This window comes from Microtus pennsylvanicus, chromosome 3 (genome assembly GCF_037038515.1).
Source record: "Microtus pennsylvanicus isolate mMicPen1 chromosome 3, mMicPen1.hap1, whole genome shotgun sequence".
In the NCBI taxonomy this organism is placed as follows: domain Eukaryota; kingdom Metazoa; phylum Chordata; class Mammalia; order Rodentia; family Cricetidae; genus Microtus; species Microtus pennsylvanicus.
The window spans coordinates 139,845,191-139,868,182 of NC_134581.1; the positions used below are offsets into that span (position 1 = coordinate 139,845,191).

Genomic DNA, 22,992 nt, shown 5'->3' on the forward strand with positions numbered 1-22,992 from the left:
GTGAAAACACAGCTAGCAGCCTATGATGAGGCCAGTCTGGGGCAGACTCCAGATATAGAACGCGATTTCCAGGATTGTGCTGCCAAAGTGGCTCTGCAGTACAAAGTGGTCAGCCCTGAAACATAACATACATGCGCAAAGAACAAACTAAACTCAGTAGGTTCTGCTGAAGTTTTTGTACAAATATATGCATAAATATATATATATATATTAAAAAGAGATTATCAATTTGACAGTGGGTGGCATGGGAGTGGCTGGGGGAAGGAAAAAAAGGGGAAAGTGATATAATTATATACTAATTAAAATGTATTAAAAATAAATAAACCTTAAAATAAGCTAAAAAAAAAAAGAACGCAAGAATGCACGAGCCTCGATAGCGGGGACACAGAAAGGATTCGTGATAAGTACCTGGGGTTGAGAAGTCAAGCACACTTGAATGGGAAAGCCCTGGCCCACTGTCCTGATGAGGTGTCACTCCTGCCTGAGCCTCGGTTACTCATGTAGAACATTTTATTTTATTTTTGATTGGAAGCATCTAGCTCAATCCTTGGCATTACAACAGACACTTAGCAAGTGACAGCCACCATCTGAAGATAAGCTGAAGGAAACTGCAGAGCTGACTGGAGGGGGCATTTCCTGGTGCTAATGCCAGGCCTTCCCAACAATAATCATCCCCCCTCCCCAACGACAGCTAATGTGTGGGCGGTTTTGCTATAAATTATCCTGTAAGGAGTCCTTGCTGAGATGGAGGTATATGAACTGAGTCAAACCGGTCAAGCTTACAAAGTGACATGGTAAGAAGGACTCTACGGAGGACGCAGGCTCGTGCTTTTCAAAGTGAACACCGTTACTCTCTCTCACATTTTAGAGTCAAAAATTGTTTTTTTTCCTCCCATAAAAATAACATTTTCTATGTGCCTATGTTTACTACCTTAAATAAAAAATTATTTTGCGTAAAAATTTAGCAGTTTGATCTTTTAAAGTGTGTGTATGTGTCAGAGAGAGGGAGAGGGAGAGGGAGAGGGAGGGAGGGAGAGGGAGAGGAGAGAGAGAGAGAGAGAGAGAGAGAGAGAGAGAGAGAGAGAGAGAGAGAGATTGATTGAGATTTGTGTTCAGCACTAAGAAGCTTGTCTCCCCTAAGGCGGCTCTTCGTTTCCTAAGACCCCACGGCATGAGCACGGAGTGCGAAGTGGGGAGCTTGTGCTCCACTGGAGCACACCCAGCACATACCGATGGGTCTCGGGCAAGGGGCTGTGAATCCAAACACCACCCCATGAGGGCCCAGGGGCAGTGAAACAAACAATGCGTGACATCATTAAGAAGGTGCCACAAGTGCCAGGAAGCAAATGACAGCATATGCTGGGCACCTGGGCATCTTTCAACTAGTCAGTTTCTTCCCAAAGACTCTCTTACTAAATAATCAGGGGTGGAAACAATGGTTTATTATTTATAATAATACCTATTATCATTTGTAACACACACAGCTCTGGGAACCTACTGACTAAAGAGAATGCTAGTTTTGCTTTCCCATGAGACAGATTATCCTCAGCCAGAGCTGCTTCTGAGAAATGTTCAGTACAGAACATTAGTCCTGAGAAAGCAAGCACAGCACTCTAACAGCATACTAGTGATACAAATCCACAGACGAAACTGGGACAATTACAGAAGGGGCTTAACAAATAGTGTCTGGAAAGCTGGTTTCAGTTTCTTAAGGTTTTTGTTCTCTAAGTTTTCCACAATAAACATTTAATTTTTAAAAAGTCATTAAATGAAAGCAAGAATTACTTTCTGAATAAAAACATTTTCTCTGATAGGAGAACAGGGTAAGACTTCATTTTATGCATATAACAGAAAAATGGTTACTGGAGTTTTATATAAATTTCAAACATGAAAAAATGTACACAACTCATCAAATCCATATTTCACTCAAAATTCTCATTTGTGAGGGCCAAGTATCCCTGGGGAAATTAAGGACCCTCCTGACTGACCACTCTACATATTCTTAGCCGAGGAACAAAGGCCCCGCCCAGGACCTACTTATTCTCCACTTTGGCAGCATACACTTGGTCTCTCTCCACCGCTATGTGGCGCTCCTCAGACACGCTGTAGTACAGGATCATCTCTTCCATCAACACTTCCAGCTTATGGATCTCCTGCCAAGGCTGGATGACAAAATGGCCTGGGTGACAGGCCACGGGCACATACACATCCATGTGTTCCCCTGACTTTGACAAGTGGACTGGAGGGGGCAGTTCCTCCAAGCAGAAGGAGCTGGTGTGGTCCAGCAGAGGCTTCCTGATGACCTCTGGGTGGCTCTTTCTGAGACCCTCTCCAGGGCTGCCCGGTGCAGGTGTGCTGCCATTCCTGCTGCCAGGCGAGCTGACCGCACCAGACACGGCACTCAGAAACACATCTTTCTGGTGCTTCCACAGGTCTGCATTTGTGATCTGCCGGTTAATGCTGCGGTGAGGATCGGGGAAGTTCTTAGGAGTAAATAAATACACATATGCAACCCCCTTGGTTTCATCCACTTTTGTAACCTTTGGAAGATGTAAAAAGAAAGTTAGAAAATCCATGCTGACACTAAATTCTGAGAAGCAGTTATAATATTAATCTTAAATATCAAAGCAGAGTATTTTGTAGAACAGTAATTTATGGTAAGATGAATGACCTCTCACAGTCTAATAGGTACTGAGGCAAAACATCTCTAAGACACCAGCAAATCTTATGGAATTAATAACTGAAAAATAAAAATGTAATGTAAGAAGTGGCTGCTGCCACTGAGGAGAAGAGGTACAATGTAGCATCTTTAAATTAATGACATTCCAAAATCTAGAGTTGAACGAATACACTAAGCTTCCACGCACTTGCTAGCCATCCTCAGCATTAAGAGTCAGGACGATAGCAAAAGATCCAGTAGGAGCCCACTTTAAGCCAGCAGAGGACTCCAGGATGGCAATTACCTGGGCCCTCAGGTCCTACTTCTTTGTTTGGTCTTAGTCTGCATCTTCCCTCCCCAGTTACACTGAAGAGTCGGGGGATAGGGGAGAAGAGATGGACAAGTCCACCAAAGGGGAGACCTTCTGACTTCCCATGCATCCTTTCTGCCAGGGCGTGTCCACATGGGAAGACCATGCAGCGGCCATTAGGACAGCACCATGGGTGTCTCAGAGTCTGGGTGACTTAGTGATTCTCATCAGCTCCTCTATGTCTTAAAAGGACAAAAATGAGACACTTCCTCCTACCTCTATCATCTATCAAAGAGGACACAAAATAGAAGACAGGGACACAGGCAGGAAGAAGGTTAGAAGCCAAGAAGGCACCCACCCATCTAGGACAGTTGACTTTGAAAAGTGTGTTCTCTCAGTGAGATGCATCTAGTTAATTCTATCCTTTAATGTCTACTGAAATAGACTGTAAATCATTTTGGCATTTATGATACAGAAGTACCATTAAAATTAACCATTACAAAATACTTTTAAAGCTAAGAGTGATGACATCATCCAATCATAGTAGCACTTCAGAGCTTAGGCAAGAGGATTCTTGCAAGTTCTAGTCCAGCCAGAGCTACAAAGCAAGAGACTACCTCAAAAGGAAAAACAAGTAGTAGTTTTATTGTGTACCCAACTCTTGGTCTTTACGAGTAGGTGAGAAAACACTTACTATTATGTAATAAGTGAAGACTATAAACAAGGCATAATCACGCAGTGTGGAGCATGCAATGCATATGTTACACAGCAGCAGCCTAGACTCCACAGACACAGGGCCAGAGGGCCAGAGCTGGGGGAAATGACTTAGATCTTTGGGAAGCTACTGGTCAAGGGATTTCAGCTCCACATTTACACACAATAATACCATTTGTATGGGTTTAAGAGCTAAGAGAAGTATCTAATGTTTTTCATCCTAAAAATTCAAGCAACAAGCTAAGAAGCTTCAGGAAAAAAATGGGCAAGCACCAGGGTTAGCAGTGGATGACCTGTCCACAATCCCCAGGGTTAGCAGTGGATGACCTGTCCACAATCCTCAGGGTTAGCAGTAGATGACCTGTCCACAATCCCCAGGGTTAGCACTGGATGATCTGTTCACAATCCACTCTGCTTTAGGGAAAGATAGTATATTTATTGTCATAAACACTTTTCCAGAGATATGATCACAAAGTTGGAGTCAATTTAATTATTTTTCACTTAGCAAAACTGTAGTAGAGAACCAAGTACCTCTGCTACCTTATTAATAATAGGAGAAAGGGAATAAGTAATACAGGAGATGGGGGTAACTCTTTAAATAGAAATTAGTCATTAAATGTCTTACAGCTACATGTATGATTCATCTCTTTGAAGAAAAAAATGTCTGGTGTGTAAAAGTGTGTTCTCATTTAAAACAGTGAGGTGCAAACCCTGAGCTCTGGCTCTTCCCAGATACCCCAGAACCGTAGGATAACTAACCTTAATGCTACAGTCCGAGCAATTCAAAACAGAATCTCTTAACCAAAGAACAGCATCTGGTGTCCACATGCTAATGGACTGCGGAAGATCAGCCAGGCAGCACTTTATAGCCTGAAAACAAAACAAAATACAAAGTGGTGTGGAGCAAACACACCATCTTAAAACAGGTATTACAGGTAGCATCTGTCTCCCTAAGGCCAGATGCTGTGGCAGACAACAGCAGTCACAGTCTTGGTCTGACTGTCTGCTATGCTGCCTATTTGTGTTGCTACTGTTTTTTTTTTATTTTTTTAATCCACCCAGGGGCCAGGGGGCTTGTCACCCCATCATCTTTCTGGTCTACCATATTCTGTGCTCCATTTTATAGATGATTAAAAAGCTCAACAGAGCAGCCTGTAGGTCACAGAGTCAAACAGATGGGACACTTGCAACCACTTGGTTTCACTGCAGGAGTCTCAAAGGAAGCTTATCTACTTCAGTTAGCATCTCTTGAGATACCCATGGCTGCTGCGCACCTCCTGCAGGAGGCAAGGATAAGAGGAGGGTAAATACCTAAATCTGCAGGTACCCAAATGCCTCAGTCCCCCTGGTGCTCCCTGGCTTCCCGAGCTACTGCAGAAGGCCACAAGGAGGGAGAGTCCCTCAGCCACAGGGGAGATGATCTTGTGACAGGCATGAAAGCTATCCCACAACCCTCAGATTCCTCTTGTTCTCTCTCCACCATGCACACCCTCCCCCAGGCTCAAAGCCTCTGTCCCTGGAAAAGCTGCAGAGAGAGCATTCTGCAGGGCCTGTGGGCAGAGGCATGAGGGAGGGAGGCAGCCTGATGGGCTGGTGTACAGGTAAGTATAGGTTCTGCTGGCAGGAAAGGCCACAGAATGCTCAGCAGCTCTGCCACCAAAAAAAGGGCACATAATAAATCAGATTTTCTAAATGACTAAAATAGATGCTAGAAATAGACACTTTACTGAGAGAAAAATAATATTTAAATCCTGGCAATCTATTTAGGTTTAATTTTTTTGTTTTGTTTTTGAGACAGGGTTTCTCTGTAGCTTTGGAGCCTGTTCTGGAACTAGCTCTTGTAGCCCAGGCTGGCCTCGAATGCAAGATCCAAACTTGAGATCCGCCTGCCTCTGCCTGGGATTAAAGGAGTGCGCCACCAACACCCGGCTCTATTCAAGTTTAAAATACATTAAAATTGAGAGCTGAATACAACCTTTTGGATTTGCTTCTGTGACTTAGACATCTTGGGAAATAGATGCTAACTAGAGGCTGGGCAAGCTGGCCTTAAGGGACCTGCAATGAGTAGTCATCACACTTACCAAATAAGGAATCTGGCGAATATTAACAGAAACAAAAAGGTGTTTAATGCCTGTTACACACAACACTGCAGCATAAAGAAGGGAGTACAATGGGACTTTCAGAAAGGCAGTCGGAGGTCTGAAGCCCCTCTCTCGAGCCAGGGAACCTTGTCACTATGATTCGGCCCGAGGTGGACTTAGTCTTGAGGAGACATTGGGGCCAGAACTGTGTCACAGCAACAGCAGCTCTCAAAGAGCTGTGGACTTCCAGTATTGTGCCTGCATACTGAGAGGATAAAAGGCATTCTTCTCTATAACTGTCTGTCAGAAAAAGCAATGGAGACTCGAGAAATGCTAAGAGGCATGCTAGTCACAGCAAACCGTGCTGTCTATACTAGTCCTGAAGGTGAAGGCGTCTACGAGGAAACAGTAGAGGAGCATTATGTCATCCATTTTGTTTGCTGTTTTCTGAGACCAGATCTCATGAAATCCAGGCTAACCTTAAACTAACTGTGCAGCCAAGTATGACCATGAACTCTTGATCCTTTTGCCTCCACCTCCCTAGTGCTGGGATTATAGAAGCATGTTCATCATGCCTAATGCAAATGAATATTTAATATAACATAATATCCAATCACATTATTTATTTACATAGTATTTATATATTTTTAGATAATTTAAATATAAATATTTCATAGAATATGCAATATATACTAGGTTTATTTATACTTTAACAGAATATTAAATATTTAATAGACTATGGCCATTAATATTTAATAGAACACAATTAATTATATGTCATTTATGTATCATACACTAATTACTTATATATAAATATTTAATAGAATATAATATTTAATTAATAGAATATATACTATATTCCTGTAAAAAATCCTGTATTTCCTCTCAAGGTTGTCAGAGCTTCTTAACCATAGCAAGGTCTATAGTGATTCACAACTGTCACCCGAATACTCCCTAAGAGGACAGGCTATGGGTGATGTTATCATTCCCCTTTCTCATATGGGAGAAAGTCTTACAGGAAAATGAGTATATATAAACACATTTCCAAAAGAATGGAGAACCAAATAAACACTTATTATATACCACTCTGGCAGCATGTGGAAGCTGGCTAGCTAGATGTCAGTACTGGAATGCGATTATACAATAAACCTCTACTTGGGTAACAGCCTATTGACTCGGCACTCTTGAAAACAAGTGTTTACGAGACAGTGGTCTGTAAATGGGAGCAGACTTCTCTAACACCTGAAGATCAGTAAGTAAACATTCACACTCTCTAATCCTCTTACACACTGAGACTCTGCTCATGAGCATGATCGGGACTGGCACAGCGGATCAACATGCAGGAAGGAAGCTCTTCTGCAGACCTCCAGGCTGAGGCAGGTCATACCTGAGGGGGTATGGCAAGCATTTCCTGCAGGAACCGAGGGGGGATTTCTCTGAGCTCCGATACTTTCACGGATGTCGCATTGCCAGAGTCCAGAAACTGAACGTCGAGTGCCCGGCTGCTGTGCACGTTTGTGATCTGCAATGAGATGAGCACTGGTTAACTCATGGTCACAGTGGGAAGACGGACACACTGCCACCATCACGTCCCATACAGAGCTGCAGGTCCAGAACACCCAAACTATCAGTTTCTCCTGTTTAAAAGTCAATCAACAGAGAACAGTACTGACCAGCAACCACTAGTCTCTACTATTTCTCTAATTCTTTAATACTGCTAATTAGACAATGCTATTTTTAAAATATTAAAACACGTAGGAAAATTCTTCTATCCTAATAAGAAAATAAAAACGTCAATAATTCAAGATGGAATTTTACCTGAAGAGGGAAAATGTTTTGAAATCATACCATACTTCACAGTTTCACTATAAATCTAGTCATTTTTAATCATTGTTGAAAAAAATCTAAAGCTCAAAAAGTCAGAGGGATAAGATAAAGTCCAAATTCATGCTCAGCAATAAGGAGAACTACATAGAGCCCAGCAATTCTTGTATAACTGTCAAGAACAAAGGCATCACTTAATTTTATAGAATAAATATATAGTATATTTTATTGCTAAGTATTTGTATATAGACTAAGAAACACTTCTGTCCAACATAGCAGAAATTTAAAGACACTCAAATTGAAAGAAAATTTACAAAATGACACTACTCTTTAGAGTCATACAAATGAAGACCAACTAGCAGCATGCTGGAGGATTTAGAGAAGCATAGTAGCTATACCTAATGGGGCATCCAGACTGGATCCTAGGGCAGAAAAGGACATCATGTCATAATGTGAGAAATGACAAAATCCTGCACACTAGTTACTTGTATTAATGTTGACTTCCTGGTTTGGGAATCAAAGACTGGTTATATAAACAAGATGCTGACAGGGTAAGTGAAGCCTCTTTATAGAACTTTTGTTAACTCTTTTCTTTTTTCTTTCTTTCTTTCTTTTCTTTTTTTTTTTTTTTTTTTTTTTTTGGCTCTTTGAGACAGGATTTCTCTGTAGCTTTGGATCCTGTCCTGGAACTAGCTCTTGTAGACCAGATTGGCCTCAAACTCAGAGATCCACCTACCTCTGCCTCCCAAGTGCTGGGATTAAAGGTGTGTGCTTCACCGCTGCCCGGCGAATTATGTTTTAAATTAAGAACAGATCTGCACATTTACATATTATCATCTAAACAACAAAGCTTTAAGACCTCCATAATACCATGCTGGCATGTGACACATGACCTATGGTCACAGACCCTGGATCTCAGCCTTCAGGGAACACCGTCACATCAAAGCACTGTGCTTTCATTAGGCTAGGGATGGGTGAGCCCTGCTAAAAGGGAGGGTCAGTACAGTTAATCTGCTGAAGCACTGCTTACATATTTCAGAAAGCAATTCACTGATCGTTCTCATCTTCTAGGTTTGCTTTCCTTGTGATTCTCAGAGTATGGCACACAGGAAGGTGCACAGTGGCAACAGACCCCACAAACATTCACGGGGACAGCTGTGTGACAGTGCTGGGCCCTTTACCTTGCTGCATTACACAGCATGGAAACAGACTACTGCAACAGAGCTGTCTCACGAGGAGTGAAAACCATGCTTCGGAATATTAACGCTTTGACACTATTTCCATAAAATTTAAAGAAGCTCATTTAACCATTTGTGTGTGTGCACATGTACACACACATGTATGAGGGCACAACGTGCACACATGCATGTTGAGACCAAAGGCTGATATGAATATTCTTCAATCACTCTCTATCTTATTTTTTAAACAAGATTTTTCCAATGAATTCACAGCTCACTAATTCAAGCTCATCAATTTAGCAAGGCCACCCCAGGGTTTCCCTACCTTCCCAGAGCTGGTGTTACAGGCACCTGCTACTGTGCCTGGCTCTTTATTTGGGTGTTGGGGACCCAAAATTCGGGTCTGCATGCTTGTACTTTATTGATTGCCATCTCCTTAATCTTATTTTTAATACGCATATTCTAAATACATATTCATCTTTATAGTTCTAGTACATATATTTTATTGTATATGTAATACATAGCAAAGCTATGCGTACAGCTATACATGTACTAAAAACATAAAAAAATTCAGCTGCTGGCTTCCTCAGATCAGAGGCAGGAGGATGAGACTAGGAGCTCAAACCATATGGCCATCTTGGCTGTCAGAAACCGGTGATGATCCAAACATATTTATTTTACTACTGAGAAAATCTGCTCGTATATGTGAAACACTTAACAATAATCTTTACAAGTCAAGGGACTGATTTTACCTCCACTCGTAACCATTTTCCTTTGCAATGAAAGAGGCAGATCTTCCCACAGAAGGGTAGCGAGATGAAGTACTCAGAGGTCATGTGCTATGAGAGAGAAAAGCAAGAAACAGCTCTTACTCTCAGCAAACATGGCTGCAGCACTGGGAGCACGTGGAGGCATGGACTGTTTACCCACAGGTGCTCGGGCTTCCCTTCCTCCCCAGAAACAGCTGCAGCAGACAAGTTTACAACGGAGCTACAGACTCTGCCCTCTGCTCTGTCAGGCTTGCTAGTACCAGTTTGTTCACAGACTGACAATTAAAGTGCCTTAAAAGTTAGCAGGGTCACTGGGGTTCATGTGGGCTCTGGCTCCACTAGTTACCCAGGAAAAGAGCTGCTGGAGCTGACCAGACAGAGCAGATGGACGAAGTAAGGAGGCTGGGTCAGCCATGAAGGCCTCTTCTCTCTGCCTTAACATTTAACAGTAACATTTAATGTGACTGTTTTTCATTTCTTTTTCTTTCCAAACCAAGAAGTGTTATCAGCACAGACATCAGTGCCTGTGAGATGCTAACAAACGGCAGGGTTCTCGTCAGCCCCTCTTCTGCCCAGCCTGCACTCAGGGCCTTCCCAGGCCTTGCTGTTCTGGTGACTACTGCTAGTCTGTGGGCAAGGACTCCCCTTGGGCGGCAAAGCACTAGGAAATGTGGAGTGCTCTACAGCATCTGGGTTGGTTATTAGGACAAACGAATCCTCATGAGGTTAGCTTCTCTAGGGTTCTCCTATTTTTCCAAACTCAACCAGTAAGTGAAACTTTACATACACAGAAACATATGACATATATAAAATATACACTATATATACTTATATAATATTTTGTTATATTATGTTGTATTTATATAATATAAATTGTGTATGTAATTTATATTCTTATTTATTTCATTTTAAATTTGTAGCCATGTAATGTATTCATAATTATATAATTAAACATGCATTAATATTACAGTATAATATATAATTTATATAAAATAAAATATATAAAATGGCATCTCCAACATAAAGGAGTAAAGCTATATATTTGATGTCTCTACTCCAGACACCATGAGTAAGAGTTAAATTGACTGAATGCATACTGTAGACTACATATTCTATGGACAAAACTAAAAAAGGAATGCAGAAAACTGACAACTGTCTCTACCCCAGTGGTTCTCAACCCATGGGTGGCAACCCCATGGAGGTCACATAGCAGATATTTACATTACAATTTATAGCTAGCAAAATTACAGATACAAAACAGCAACAATGTAATTTTACAGTTGAGGGTCACCACAACATGAGGACAGTTGTATTAAAGGGTCACAGCATTAGGAAGGTTGAGAACCACTGCTCTTTCCTAAGGGAGGGGAATAGCCAAACTAGCCAAAATATTATAAAGCTGAACAGAGTAACTTGAGATGCTAGCGGTCCTCTGTGGTAAAGGGAAGGGTTCCCCCTTCCAGGGGTGAGAGGTCAGGGCTGAAGCAGGAGTTTGGTTATCTGCAAATCACAACATGTTCTGGATTATAATTACGTTGTTCCAGAGGTAAGGAAATCGTATTAGTGACTCAAAAACCTCTGCATGTCCTGATTCAGAATGAAAGGGGAGGACAGGTCCGCAGAACCACATTTATGGGCTGTATCTCCTCAGTAGAGAGCTCGAGGGTGACGCCTGACAAGCCGGCTCCTGTGGGCAGTCAGTCAAGCTGTGCTTAGGGCACATCAGCTGCCTGCCCTAAGGAAACCACAATCCCATTGCAGGCACTGTTCTAGGCAGCACTGTGACTACCGCTGTGATGGTTCACGGGAACACACTGCTGCACCTTCATTTCATAAAGCAGGAGAGGGAGTCTGTCATGTTTTCTACCCACCATTTGAAACATGGACCTCTAATGATTAGCAGTTACTTAACCTAATGCACTCTGAGCCCTGCCTACAGTCTGTGGCTGATCTCGGGAGATGGTGCTCCGCCGAACCTTGCAGTGGAAGTAGTCCTCTGTCTTATGCAGAAGGTCATTGAGCTTGTTCAGACCCTTGCAAGGCACCTGGCAGTAGAGTGTTCCGTCGGAGCAAATGTTAGTCACTTTGACATTTGTGTACATGGCATCCACCTGGAACAAGCAAACACAGACTGTCTGAGAACATAAGCTTGCCTTTACTCTTTATGCAGTTACCTGAACAGCCCATTCCATTTACATACTGGTGATGGTTAATATATTCAGTCAACTTGACAACTCTGAGAGCGGCAATACCTTTGAAGCATGTATGAGGTGTTTCTAGAAAGGTTTAATGAGTACCTACTATACTATACTATACTATACTATACTATACTATACTATACTATACTACTCAATGTGGGTGGCATCATCCCACAGGCTGGATTCCTGAGTAAGAGGAGAAAGTGAGCTGAGCCCCAACAGGCCATCCTTTCTACCTGTTTCCTGGCTGCAGAAGTATGGGAGGAGTGCCCCACCTGCCCACAGTGACAGCTTCCCTGCTATTTGGGGCTGTATCCCCTCACAGAACAAGCCTATAAACCCTTCTTCCCTTCAGTTGCTTCTGCCAGATGTTGGGACAGAGTAACAAGAAAATGAACTAATGCCACATTTTAAAATTCTCTAAGTTAAAAGACATCCAGGCAGAAGGAAATTAGTAACTTACATGATACAAGTGTCATTTGTGTCAGGCACAAAAGAGACAGTCCCTAAACAGCCCATCATCCTGAAGGCTGAATATGTTATCGACTGGATTATTGTCTCTCAAGAATAAAAAGTATTCTAAAATCATACTTTTATAAGGTGAACAGAGGGTTTTTTTCAGGGGATTTTTCTTTGGGCTGCCAGCTCACAAATGATGACACGGATTGCTCCTGTTTTTAAATCTCAAAACATCCATTCCATTACCAGCCTGCTTTATCTGTTAGGTTTCTGCTGATGTGATAAACACTATGACCAAAGCAACTTGGGGAGGAAAAGGTTACTTCACCTTCAAGATTATTGCTTATCATTTAGAGAAGTCAGGGAAAAAACTAAAAGCAGGAACTGAAACAGAAGCCATGGAGGAATGCTGCATATAGCCTTATTCTTCATGGCTTACTCAGGCAGGTTTCTTACACACCCCAGGAACACCTACCCAGGGGTGGTACTACCCAGAGTGAGATCAGTTTAGCTCTGTCACATCGTCAAGCAAGAAAATACCCTTGCAGGATAATGAGATGGGGGCATTTTCTCAATTGAGAGTCCCTCTTCCCAAAAGGCACTAGCTTATGCCAAACTGACATAAAACTAGCCCTTACAATGGGGTACATGATTTTTTTTTTAATTTTCGAGACAGGGTTTCTCCGCAGCTTTTGGTTCCTGTCCTGGAACTAGCTCTTGTAGACCAGGCTGGCCTTGAACTCACAGAGATCTGCCTGACTCTACCTCCCGAGTGCTGGGATTAAAGGCGTGCGCCACCACCGCCCGGCGGGGTACATAAATTTTAATCATTTTTTAAAAACTATGATCAGCATAAAGATTTAATCTTGGCCATTTTTGTGGCCAAATCACAACATATATATAACAACAATTCATAGTCCTATTTTGTTAAAAGCCTAAACATTTTTGTATCAAGCCTTTAAAATGTTCTTTAGTACCCACCTGATTCTTTCAGTTGAATACTCTGTAACTTATTAGTTTGTTCATTTGGAGCACTAATGTCCTACAGATTTAAAAAATGTTCAGGCTAACAATAAATATTTTCATGGATAGACTTCTTCCTCATGCTTTTTTAATCTTTACAGGAAAATTCCATATAAAATTATTTCTACTGCAGAAACTGGAAAATAAAAATCTAATTCATAAGAAATAATGACTAGGTCTTGCCTGTCATTGTCCATTTACTCCCCTTGCTTGCTTTTCCCTAGTAAGGTGATGTCATTTCCCCTTCTTCCTCCCTCCTTGTTTTCTGAGTTATGTGGTATCAGTTATTTGCCTAAAATCTTTTTCTTTTCTGATGATTTTCTTCTCTTCTCCCTCATTCACTCTTTTTTCCTTTTTCTTAAGTGCATGTGTGTGTGCAAACATATGTGTTTGTATGTATGTATTAATATGTAAACCAGAGGTCAATGCCAAGTATTTTCCTCAACATTTCCTATCTCATCCTTTGAGACAAGGACTCTCGTTGAACTGATGACTTGCCCGCTGAATCCCAGCATCACCCTGCCTTTGTTTCCGAGAGCTGGGAATATAGATACATGCCACAGCAGCAGGGTTTTTGTTGTTGTTTTGAACTATGTACAGGCTATGATGGAATTCAGGTCCTCCTGCTTGTATGGAAGGACCTTCCCTGCTCCACAACGTCCCCAGACCCTGATGACTTACTTTTGTAGGAGGCATGTAGGGCCTGTGCTCACAGATAACCACTAGGGAACTTTAAGAATGCAGGGTTGTCTCTTTAAAGTAAGAGGTGTATAACCTGTTTTCTGCCCAGAAGGTTGGAAATGGAAGAAGGCTGATTAAGAGCCTGGTAACCTCTGTGCTATCCATATGGCAGGGCCACACTGGCTCCCCCAGACCCTTACTTTGAGCCTATTTCTCTCCATCATTCTATAGAGCTATCCTCCCCCAGACTCTCATCATGAGCATTGTTTACTTTGAGCCTGCCTTGTCGGTTATTCTACAGAACCTAGCTTTATGGACGATGCTACTTGTTCTTTACAAGGGTTTCAATGTGGTAAGCTTTGTTGTGCACATGGGACCGAGTTAACTGTCACCAGGAAACTTTTTTCTAAATTTTGATGTGTTTAAATGTACCTAAAATAAACAGATTCACCAGCTACTGAGTCATGCTGAAACAGCCTTCCTCTTGCACCTCTCCTGGATCCACACTCTGCAGGCTGTGGTGTCTGTTGTAGGGGACTCCCACCCTACCCCCACATACTTCACACTGAACAGTGACCACCACAGTGGTACCTGGAGATGAACTTCTAGAGATTTGTCGCAGATGGCCTTGAGGCAGGTGGCATTGATATTGATATCGTCTTCTCCTGAGGTGTCATACAGAACCACCAGGGGGATGTCTGACTTGTCGAGTATCTCCACAGCAAAGATCTTCCCACATGTTAGTGATTCGACCACCTTCACAAGGTCAGGGTCATCATTCAGAATCTCCAGCCCTGGAAAACAGCAACTGCTTTCATTTCTACTTAGTCACAGAAGCATCACAGACAGACAGCTTCAGTGCCTATATTTCGATCACTCGTTGGTTTTCCCGATGGCAGCTTCATTTCCCAGTCTTCTTTACCTTACACATCTGTAGATAAAGGGCGAGCCTCTTTAAGAGACACATTAGAGCAGGCACTCTTAACATAAGGAGACTGATGACCAAGCATAGCTTTATCACAGAAGGAGCAGCCTTCAAGTCATATGTAAATGTGGATGTAAAACAAGAGACTAACACGAACAAAAAATTGTCAATCACATACTTTGTTCTTCTCCATATTTCTGGAATTTTTATTTATTTTGTATTTAAATAACATTTTTTTCCATTTATTTCACATACCAACCAGGTTCCCCTCCCTCCTCTCTTCCAGTTCCCTCCCCTTTTGCATCTACCCCCCCATCCACTCCTCCATCTTCATTCAGAAGGAACAAGCCTCTCACGGGCTTACACAAGCACAGTGTATCAAGCCGAGGTAGGGCAGTCTTCCATTTTCAGTTAAACCTGCACAGCGACTTTCCTTATAAAATTAACATGTATTACTGAAAACCAAAATAGTCTCTTTCCTCCCCTTTTCCTTCCTATCCGTCACTCACTCTGAGGACTCCAGAGTCCTCTGATTCATAAAGGAAATTGATGTTCCACTAACACAGGCATCAGGTACAATGTCACTAATACTCTTTCAGTTCTTTGACAACTGGAATCCAATATAATGCATACATGGCAACTAAACTAACCTAAAATGAGCACCCCATTTCCTGTAGTCGGGGCCTCTTTCTCTACTTTTCTCTTTGAGCTACACGGCAGACTCCTGCTCTTCCCACTCTCAGGACTCCTAGTGCTGGAACTCTCCTCACCCTTACAGTCAGCATCCAGACTCTTGGCCTGCGCTTGCAATGCACCTTTTCCAGACAAAAACCAATTCCACAGTTTTTGATAGGCTCTTCAAAGCTCACTGGCCTTATCCTCAGACTCAGGCCCTTCAGAGACATAAGGATCATCCTTGTGGAGAGACTGCCTCTCCACCCTTTCTTCTTTTTTCAGACAGGAACTCACTCTGTAGGTCCACACTGGCCTGGAACTGACTATGCAGCCTGGGAAACTTCCAATTTGAGGTCTTAGACTCTGAAATGTTGATATCACAAGTGTGAGGTATTTCTGTAGAGGGCTCATTTTCATGTAAGAACTATGAGAGACAGCTCAGTGGTTAACAGAGTTCCCATCCTTCCAGGGGACCCGAGTTCAGGTCCCAGCATCTACACTGGGAGGCTCACAATTGCTGGTAACTCCAAGTACAGAGAAGCTAATGCCTCTGGCCTGCACAGCCACTTGTATACATGGGGAATGCAGATGTTTTATGTATGTGTGTCTTTACATACAATCATGGGGGGGGGGGAGAGAGAGAAAGAGAAAATTTAGAAAAAAAAAGCGTTATGATACCTTTTAGAAGTGCAAGCCTCCTTGCTACAAGGCCTAATCTCATTAATCTTACAGTGCCTTCCATGCCTTATTCCTAGTGCCATCCACATGTGAATATTCCTATGCTCTGTAAAGAGGAAGTGTTTAAGAACCAGCACACAACCCAGTCAAGATCACCTGAGTGCACAACGGTTTGCTAGCAGAGAGCATCTGCACAGTCCACCTCTATGGGAGGGCCGAGGGGGAGTGAGTCCCATGATACAGGGTTGTATGGGCTTTAACTAAGATAAAACAAAACAAGCATAAACCCTTTCAAATGTCTAGATGAACTTTTTATAATAAAATACAATGAGATATGCTCTCCACAATAAATATATATAACAGAAAATCCACTGTCACATCTGCATCATTACTCCATGTAGACAGGTTAGACAGACACCTTACATACGAGTTCATTCACTCAACCTTTTAAGAAAAATATGTTATGAGCTGGGAGCTATAGGTCACATCTATAACGCAGTCACTGAGGAGATGAGGAGGGAGGAGTTTAAGTTCAAGGCCAGTCTGGGATATGTAGTGAGAATTTTCAAGCTGAACGGCTGGACTGGTAACAAGGGTTTTCTAAGAAGCCCACTTACCTGCTAATTTGCACTTCGTAGCTTGGAAGGACAGAGAGCAGAAGCGTGAGTTCAGTCTGTATGCTTTACTCTTCTCAATATTTTCACAAAAGCCATAGTCAACATAGCACACCTAAGGAACAAAGCAAAGCCAGTCACGTCTATGACCAAAGTCTTTATCCTTATTAAAAACTGTAATACATTTAACTGGATTTAATTTATTACAAAATCAGCAAGTGGTACCTTTAGCCGTCTCCTCAAAACCAAAGGAAAGGCTCCCTGATGCACCCCAGAAGATGACAACAGGCTGGCCTCAGAGTCCCATGTTCCAGGCCATTGTCTGCCACCTTACCTTAGTCAACAGAAGAAAAACGCCAAGGCAGAGTAGACTCTGAGGCTTCGCCAAAGCCATCAATGCTACTGCCTGGCTTCTCCCCATCTTCATCCAGTGCTGTGTCATCTTGTCCTTCCCACCACAAGTCTTTCCCATTCTCAGGGGCAATAGCTATTTCCAGAGAAGTAAATTACATCAGCCCTGTAATGCTGGCCACAATCTAGAATCCCAAAGCAGCACTTTGACGGCCTGCTCTGGACCACTGTGCTCTTAGATGACATATTTCTGTTGGGGGCAACAATGATGTCAGGTTGGACAACAGAGAATTCTATTTGAAAAAACAAAACAAAAACCTAGTGTCTTCTTCCAGTGCACAGAGCTAGATTATGTCTTCACACAACTTAGCAAAGGCCCAGCTCTCAGACAGCCCGGAACTATACATTCTTATCACTGTGATGGTTAGCGTGTCACCTTTACATAACCTGGAAGTGTCTTGGTGAGTCTACATCAGGGTAGCCTATAGAATGTCTGTGGGGGACTATCTAAATTACCTCAATTGATATAGGAAGACCTGGGCTCAAAGTGGGCAACAGCATGCCCTGGTTTTGGACCCTGCGCTGAGCACCAAGCGTATATGCATTCATTTCTCCCTGCTCTTGCTGCAGACGAACTAACTGTTCTGTTTCTGCCTTGACTCCCTTGCAGTGAAAGACTGCATCATGAATAAACCCTCCTGAGTTGTCTCTTGTCCAGATACTTCATTACAGCCACAGAAGTGTGACTGCAGCACACACCAGTGGCACAGAGATGACCTTTACAGCATGCACAAAGCTCTGCTGAAAATTCCTCAAGACCACAAAGACTCTAGTTTTTAAGATAAGGTCTCACTATGTAGTCCTGCCTTGCCTGGGATTCATTCATTTAGCCTCTGCCTTCCAACCTATGAAAGCTTTTTTTTTTTTGTTAGTAACTAGAAACTAAGTTTTACTATCATGGGTTTAGAATAACTAAGAACCTGAGACTGTTGAAAACTTATTATGCTTTCCTAATGAAAGACATGACAGTTATTAAGAATAAATACAAAGCAAGCAACAAAAGGCAGGAAGGAGTTGGCTAGAAAATAGCAGTCAACAGAAGCAGGTGCCTGTGTCTTCTGAAGAAAATGGGGTACATGCGCCAGCAGGAAATGAGGATAAATTCCTCCAGAGTGTGGTGAGTGTGCCTGGCTGCTGAGCAAAGCCTCCTTCTCAGGCAATGATACTGGACTCTGCTGCCTGGACCCAGGCTGTAGCAGAGTCCAAAGGGTCAGCTGTTAGTCACTCAGTGCACAAGTTCACCTTTCCCACCCTTAACTTCTTCCTCTTGCAGGCCTCAAGACTCAGGCAGCTTTCATTCTCATTCAAAGCAATCTACAACTGCAACCTGATTTGTTCTTCCTGGACCCATGGCATATACTCTGATGACAGGACTCAGTGTGTGAGAGATGAGGATGCTAGAGAAAGTCAGGCCATATTGTTAGCCTAGCAGCAGACTGTGGCAGGAGCCCTCCAGAGTCTCCACAGGGTCTGTCTGCTGCTGGATTTACCACACTGTAGTTTAGTTGTGGTGGCAGTAGTGGTGGATTTTCGTTTCTTCTGTGGACACCAGAGACTGAACTTGAGGCCCACTGTTGTTTCCTAGGCAAGTGTTTTAGCACTGAGTTACATCCTGTAACTGAGACCGGCTCTTACAAAAAACTTGTTCCTGGATGGGCCCATATGACTCACATACCCTGTGTTCTTTGCTCTAGGAGAACAGAACAAGCATTTCAGCTTGAGACAGGACAGCCAGCAGCAAGCACCCAGTGCTTCCATTTCTGGCTCTCTGGCACCATCAAGTGGCCACAGATCGCAGTGTCACCTGAGTAACAGCGTGCTTGCACACTCCTCCTAGCTGCCAGAAGTCTTGGAGGCTGATGCCGAGGGTAACCCTGGGAGCAGACCAATTCAGGCTAAGACACCGAGAGGAAGAGGAGTGGCTGCTTCCCCAGGATAAACCTGCTTGAAGCTGCTCACAGAGCTCCTCGGAGTTGGGGTGGGGAAATGTCCTTCTGATGAGATCTGAGGCCTGCCCCCTATCAGAGGACTTTATTTGCTCTGTGACTTTAGGAAACTGAGGGATCATGACTATACTGACATAAAAGCTGATGTGGACAGCTGCTACAGACACTATCTTCGAATTTCTACTGAAAATCACACAGGATATGAAAAGGACAATGAGAAGCAGCAATCATATCTGAAAACCGGTGACGTATCTACCTCATGCTAGACAAAACTGAGCTTGCCTTTATCTTGTTCTCATCCGTGGAAATGATCTGCGCGCGTAACCAGGCGTCCTCCTCTGCATTGACTGCCAGCAGCTGCCCCACATGCACGGTCTGGACTGGTGTGACTTTGGGGTTCTTACTGTAGTACTCCTTCATCTCATCCTCCATCAGTTCCTGAGCAGCCGAGTAGTCTTTGCCTACATACCTGGATTCATGAGTAAACAAGAGAGACATCTCTGGGTGAGTGATCCAGAGTGGAGCCTGGCTCCCCTGCAACCATCCTCACTTCCAGTCTCAGCTGCTCACACCAGCAGGGGGAGGAGGACAGGCTATGGAGATCACAGCCTAAGGTGGCAATGTTTGACAGTCCTGAGAATGGCCAGGTAAAATTTAGGCTTTGGAGGCCCCAGGGAGACACCATGGAGGCCAGATGAGCCCTCCAGAGTTTGACTGAGGCTGCTGAGATCTCTATGGGCTACTTACTACAAAGAGAATCTGGCAAATAGTTTTACCCTGGCCAAGGCTGCATCTCAGAAAGCTTTGAAAAGCAGGGAAACTACCAAAAAAGAACAAAATTAGGCCTGGGAATTCTATGTAGCAGAGCAATTCCCTAGCTTGTGCCAGGCCCTGGGTTCCACCTCTGGGCTCCCTGCAAAACATAGCAACACAATGCCCCCCCCCCAAAAAAACTTATTTAAAAAATCTGAGTTAATTACAACAAAATGTTGTGTTAGTATCTGAGAGATGACAGGTTCTGGCTGGATGCCTCTGAAATGTATAGCCTGAGCAGTACTCTTTTCAACATAGCCCAGCCTTTTAACAGTTCTAATGCTGACATGCAGGCCTTTGATCCAGTGTTTCAAAACACATTCCTTTCCTGTCTGCCGTGAGCAGACAAGGCTGTTTTCTTGCCTTTCTTAAGGGCCACATTTCAGGATTTTAGATCTGGAAAACCAAGTCTGGCTTATAAAGTGAGAATATCTCAGCTACATGATGAGATCTGCCAGCTGGAAAAGCACCCAAGTTACCCAGCCCAGGAGAGGCACAAGAACCCTGGACTTGTATTGCTCCAGTATTTACCCAGGGTCTCAGGTAATTTGAGGAAACCCTGAGAACCTGTTCCTTATGGTCTTAGTAACTAGCAGCAGGACAGAAGATGGCTCATTTCCTGTTCTAGAGAGAAGTGGGAATGCTGGAAAGAGTTTTACACAAAAGGCAAAGACTGCACCTTTGGAGACACTGGCTATTTTAAGATGAAACTCTACATGTAGTCTTCGTCCCTGGACTGCTTATATCCTTTGTCAAACGCCATCACTCACACGAACTGAGTGCAGTGAGTGTTAAGGAGAGGCTGAATGTGGTCTTCCACTGTGATCTCGTCTCTTGGGAGCCTGGGACCTGGTAAGAGTGCCTACTTGAGGGCCTGAACTGAGGTGATGGGAGTCTGCCCAGTGCAAAGTCCTGGCAGGGTCCTGGAGCTGCAGCTGCCTCTGCTCTCAGAGCAGCCAGTAGAGAAGGCTGGTTCCACTCATGAGTGAGGACAAGGGATGGTACTACAGCTGGGTGAGAGCGGGCAAGAGCAAGTACAGGCTTGTGCACCGTCTCCAAATGGAGTACAGACCAACCTCAGCATACCACCAGCATGAAGCTTCACCTGCACACAACAGTCCAAAGAAACCACAGTCCTAAAGATCCTTCCCGGCAGTGGAGCCAGGTATCATCGCCTCTTTAGCCTCAGCTTGTTCAAACCCTGGAGCTTTAATGTTGTCCAACTCTTCCTTCTGGAAGGACTCTGATGTGGGCTTTCTCTGCACTTTTCTAGCTCAGTTATGGGTCCTGGGAAGCCCAAACCAGAGGGCCATTTGGAGTGAAGGGGACTGGATTCTGTTTTGCTGCAGTGTTCTCCCCTCTACCCAGCCCCAGCTCAACACTGACACAGGTTCCCACTTCAGGAAGCAGCAAATTACATTCTTCCTACATACTCTGGATGCTTCATAGTTTTCCTACAAGTCTAAGACAAGCATTTAGAAGCAAGTTGATGTTTTCAATTCTAGTTATCAGCTGGGCGGTGGCAGTGCACACCTTTAATCCCAGCACTCAAGAGGCAGAGCAGGCGGATCTCTGTGAGTTCGAGACTAGTTTGGTCTTGGTCTACAAGAGCTAGTTCTAGGATAAGCTCCAAAGCTACAGGGAAATCCTGTCTTGAAAAACCAAAATATAATAATAAAAAAATTCTAGCTCTCATTAACCAGTTAAGTGAAGGTTACTTGTCCCACACAGTGATATCTAAAGGCTCAAGTCAGCAGGCACCTCTAGGCCCAGGAGCTACTCTGAGATGTATGGTGAAGTTAGCTACCCTGACTTTTCAGGACTGCTGGTTTGAAGAGGGCTTGCTGTTTGCAGGTTGGATAGAAATGTAATGTTTTTGATACAGTTGTCACGATGCTTATGACATAATTTTTCCAGGTTCATGTTATCATTCCAATCTTTAAAAATTATTACTCATCCTTTCTCCTAAGAATGTTGTGGGCATTTAACAAATATTAGCATATTTCTGCATTTCACTACAACCCCTAAGGGAGGTAGTCTTCCTTCACTCAACAGCATCCACACAAAGGATGGCCAAGCAACAGCACTGCACCCCATCTTAACTAGAAATGCCAACTTGCCTGATAACTACATCATTTGTGTTGCTTAGCTCAACCACCAGCACAGAAGGGGAGGCCTCGGTAGGGATCACCAGAGGCGGCACAGTTATGTCCTCCACAAAGTCATCAGCACTTTCAGCCATGTTTTTTTCTATCTGCAAAAACTCTTTTTCGATCATCGCCTTGATGTCAAAATCTCCTTGTGCCTGCCCTTCATCCTTTAAGCTCTTGTCAGTGGGCAATGGGAGTTTTGCATAGAGAATTGCCTTCTGGGCATTCCCGGAAATGTAGTTTATGGTGCACACATCAGAGAGTGAGGCAAGATTCTTTAAGGCATCTTCAGGGAACTTGAGTTTGTATGTGTCCTCATATGCTTTGGGGAGTGCGCTTGCCCAAAGACCACTTGAGTATTTCACCAGCAGCTCTGCCACTTTCTGCTTGACATCTGGCATCACTGTTGGGCTCCCTTTTGATGGCTCCTCCTGCTTGGGAGCAGGCAGTGGAGACGGGAGCTCCTTCTCAGGGTCCTGTTCACTTCTCAAGGACTGCTCTTTCTTGGCAGGATAAAGAAGTGAATCTTGACCACCACCACAAGGTTTTTCTACCTGAAAATTTTAAAGAAAGCAAATGAGATATTTCAGAGGCTAAGAGAAACCTAAAAGCACAGTAATATATTTTACATTTGAGAAAAGCACCATTTTCAATTCAAGATGCAAAAGAGCATGGACTGTTACTCTTTTTAACGTATCACCTGACAGACGGCAGGAGCCACAGGTTAGAAACAACAGGGCAAGAAAGGGCATTCATTTCACTCAGAAGACAGTGAAGACTTAAACTGCCCGAGGGAATGATGAGGCTTTTCCCTGACAGTGTTTACCAGAGCAAAGCCTGCAAAAGACACTGGACCCAGGGTGGGATGAGGCTGTGAGGACTG

The 22,992-nt window shown here is 43.4% G+C and overlaps 1 protein-coding gene across 1 annotated transcript in view; it reads right to left on the reverse strand.

Annotated features, from left to right (window-relative positions):
- The window catches only part of Tdrd7 (tudor domain containing 7), a 64,302-nt gene that overhangs the window by 8,305 nt on the left and 33,005 nt on the right, over positions 1 to 22,992 (reverse strand). The window contains exons 7-15 of the mRNA XM_075967286.1: positions 22,080 to 22,663; positions 19,429 to 19,615; positions 16,793 to 16,904; positions 14,489 to 14,691; positions 11,513 to 11,647; positions 9,519 to 9,605; positions 7,152 to 7,286; positions 4,443 to 4,553; positions 2,038 to 2,540 (exon numbers count right to left, since the gene is read on the reverse strand). Coding sequence (XP_075823401.1) covers positions 2,038 to 2,540; positions 4,443 to 4,553; positions 7,152 to 7,286; positions 9,519 to 9,605; positions 11,513 to 11,647; positions 14,489 to 14,691; positions 16,793 to 16,904; positions 19,429 to 19,615; positions 22,080 to 22,663 — 2,057 coding nt within the window. The remainder of the gene's footprint in view (positions 1 to 2,037; positions 2,541 to 4,442; positions 4,554 to 7,151; positions 7,287 to 9,518; positions 9,606 to 11,512; positions 11,648 to 14,488; positions 14,692 to 16,792; positions 16,905 to 19,428; positions 19,616 to 22,079; positions 22,664 to 22,992) is intronic.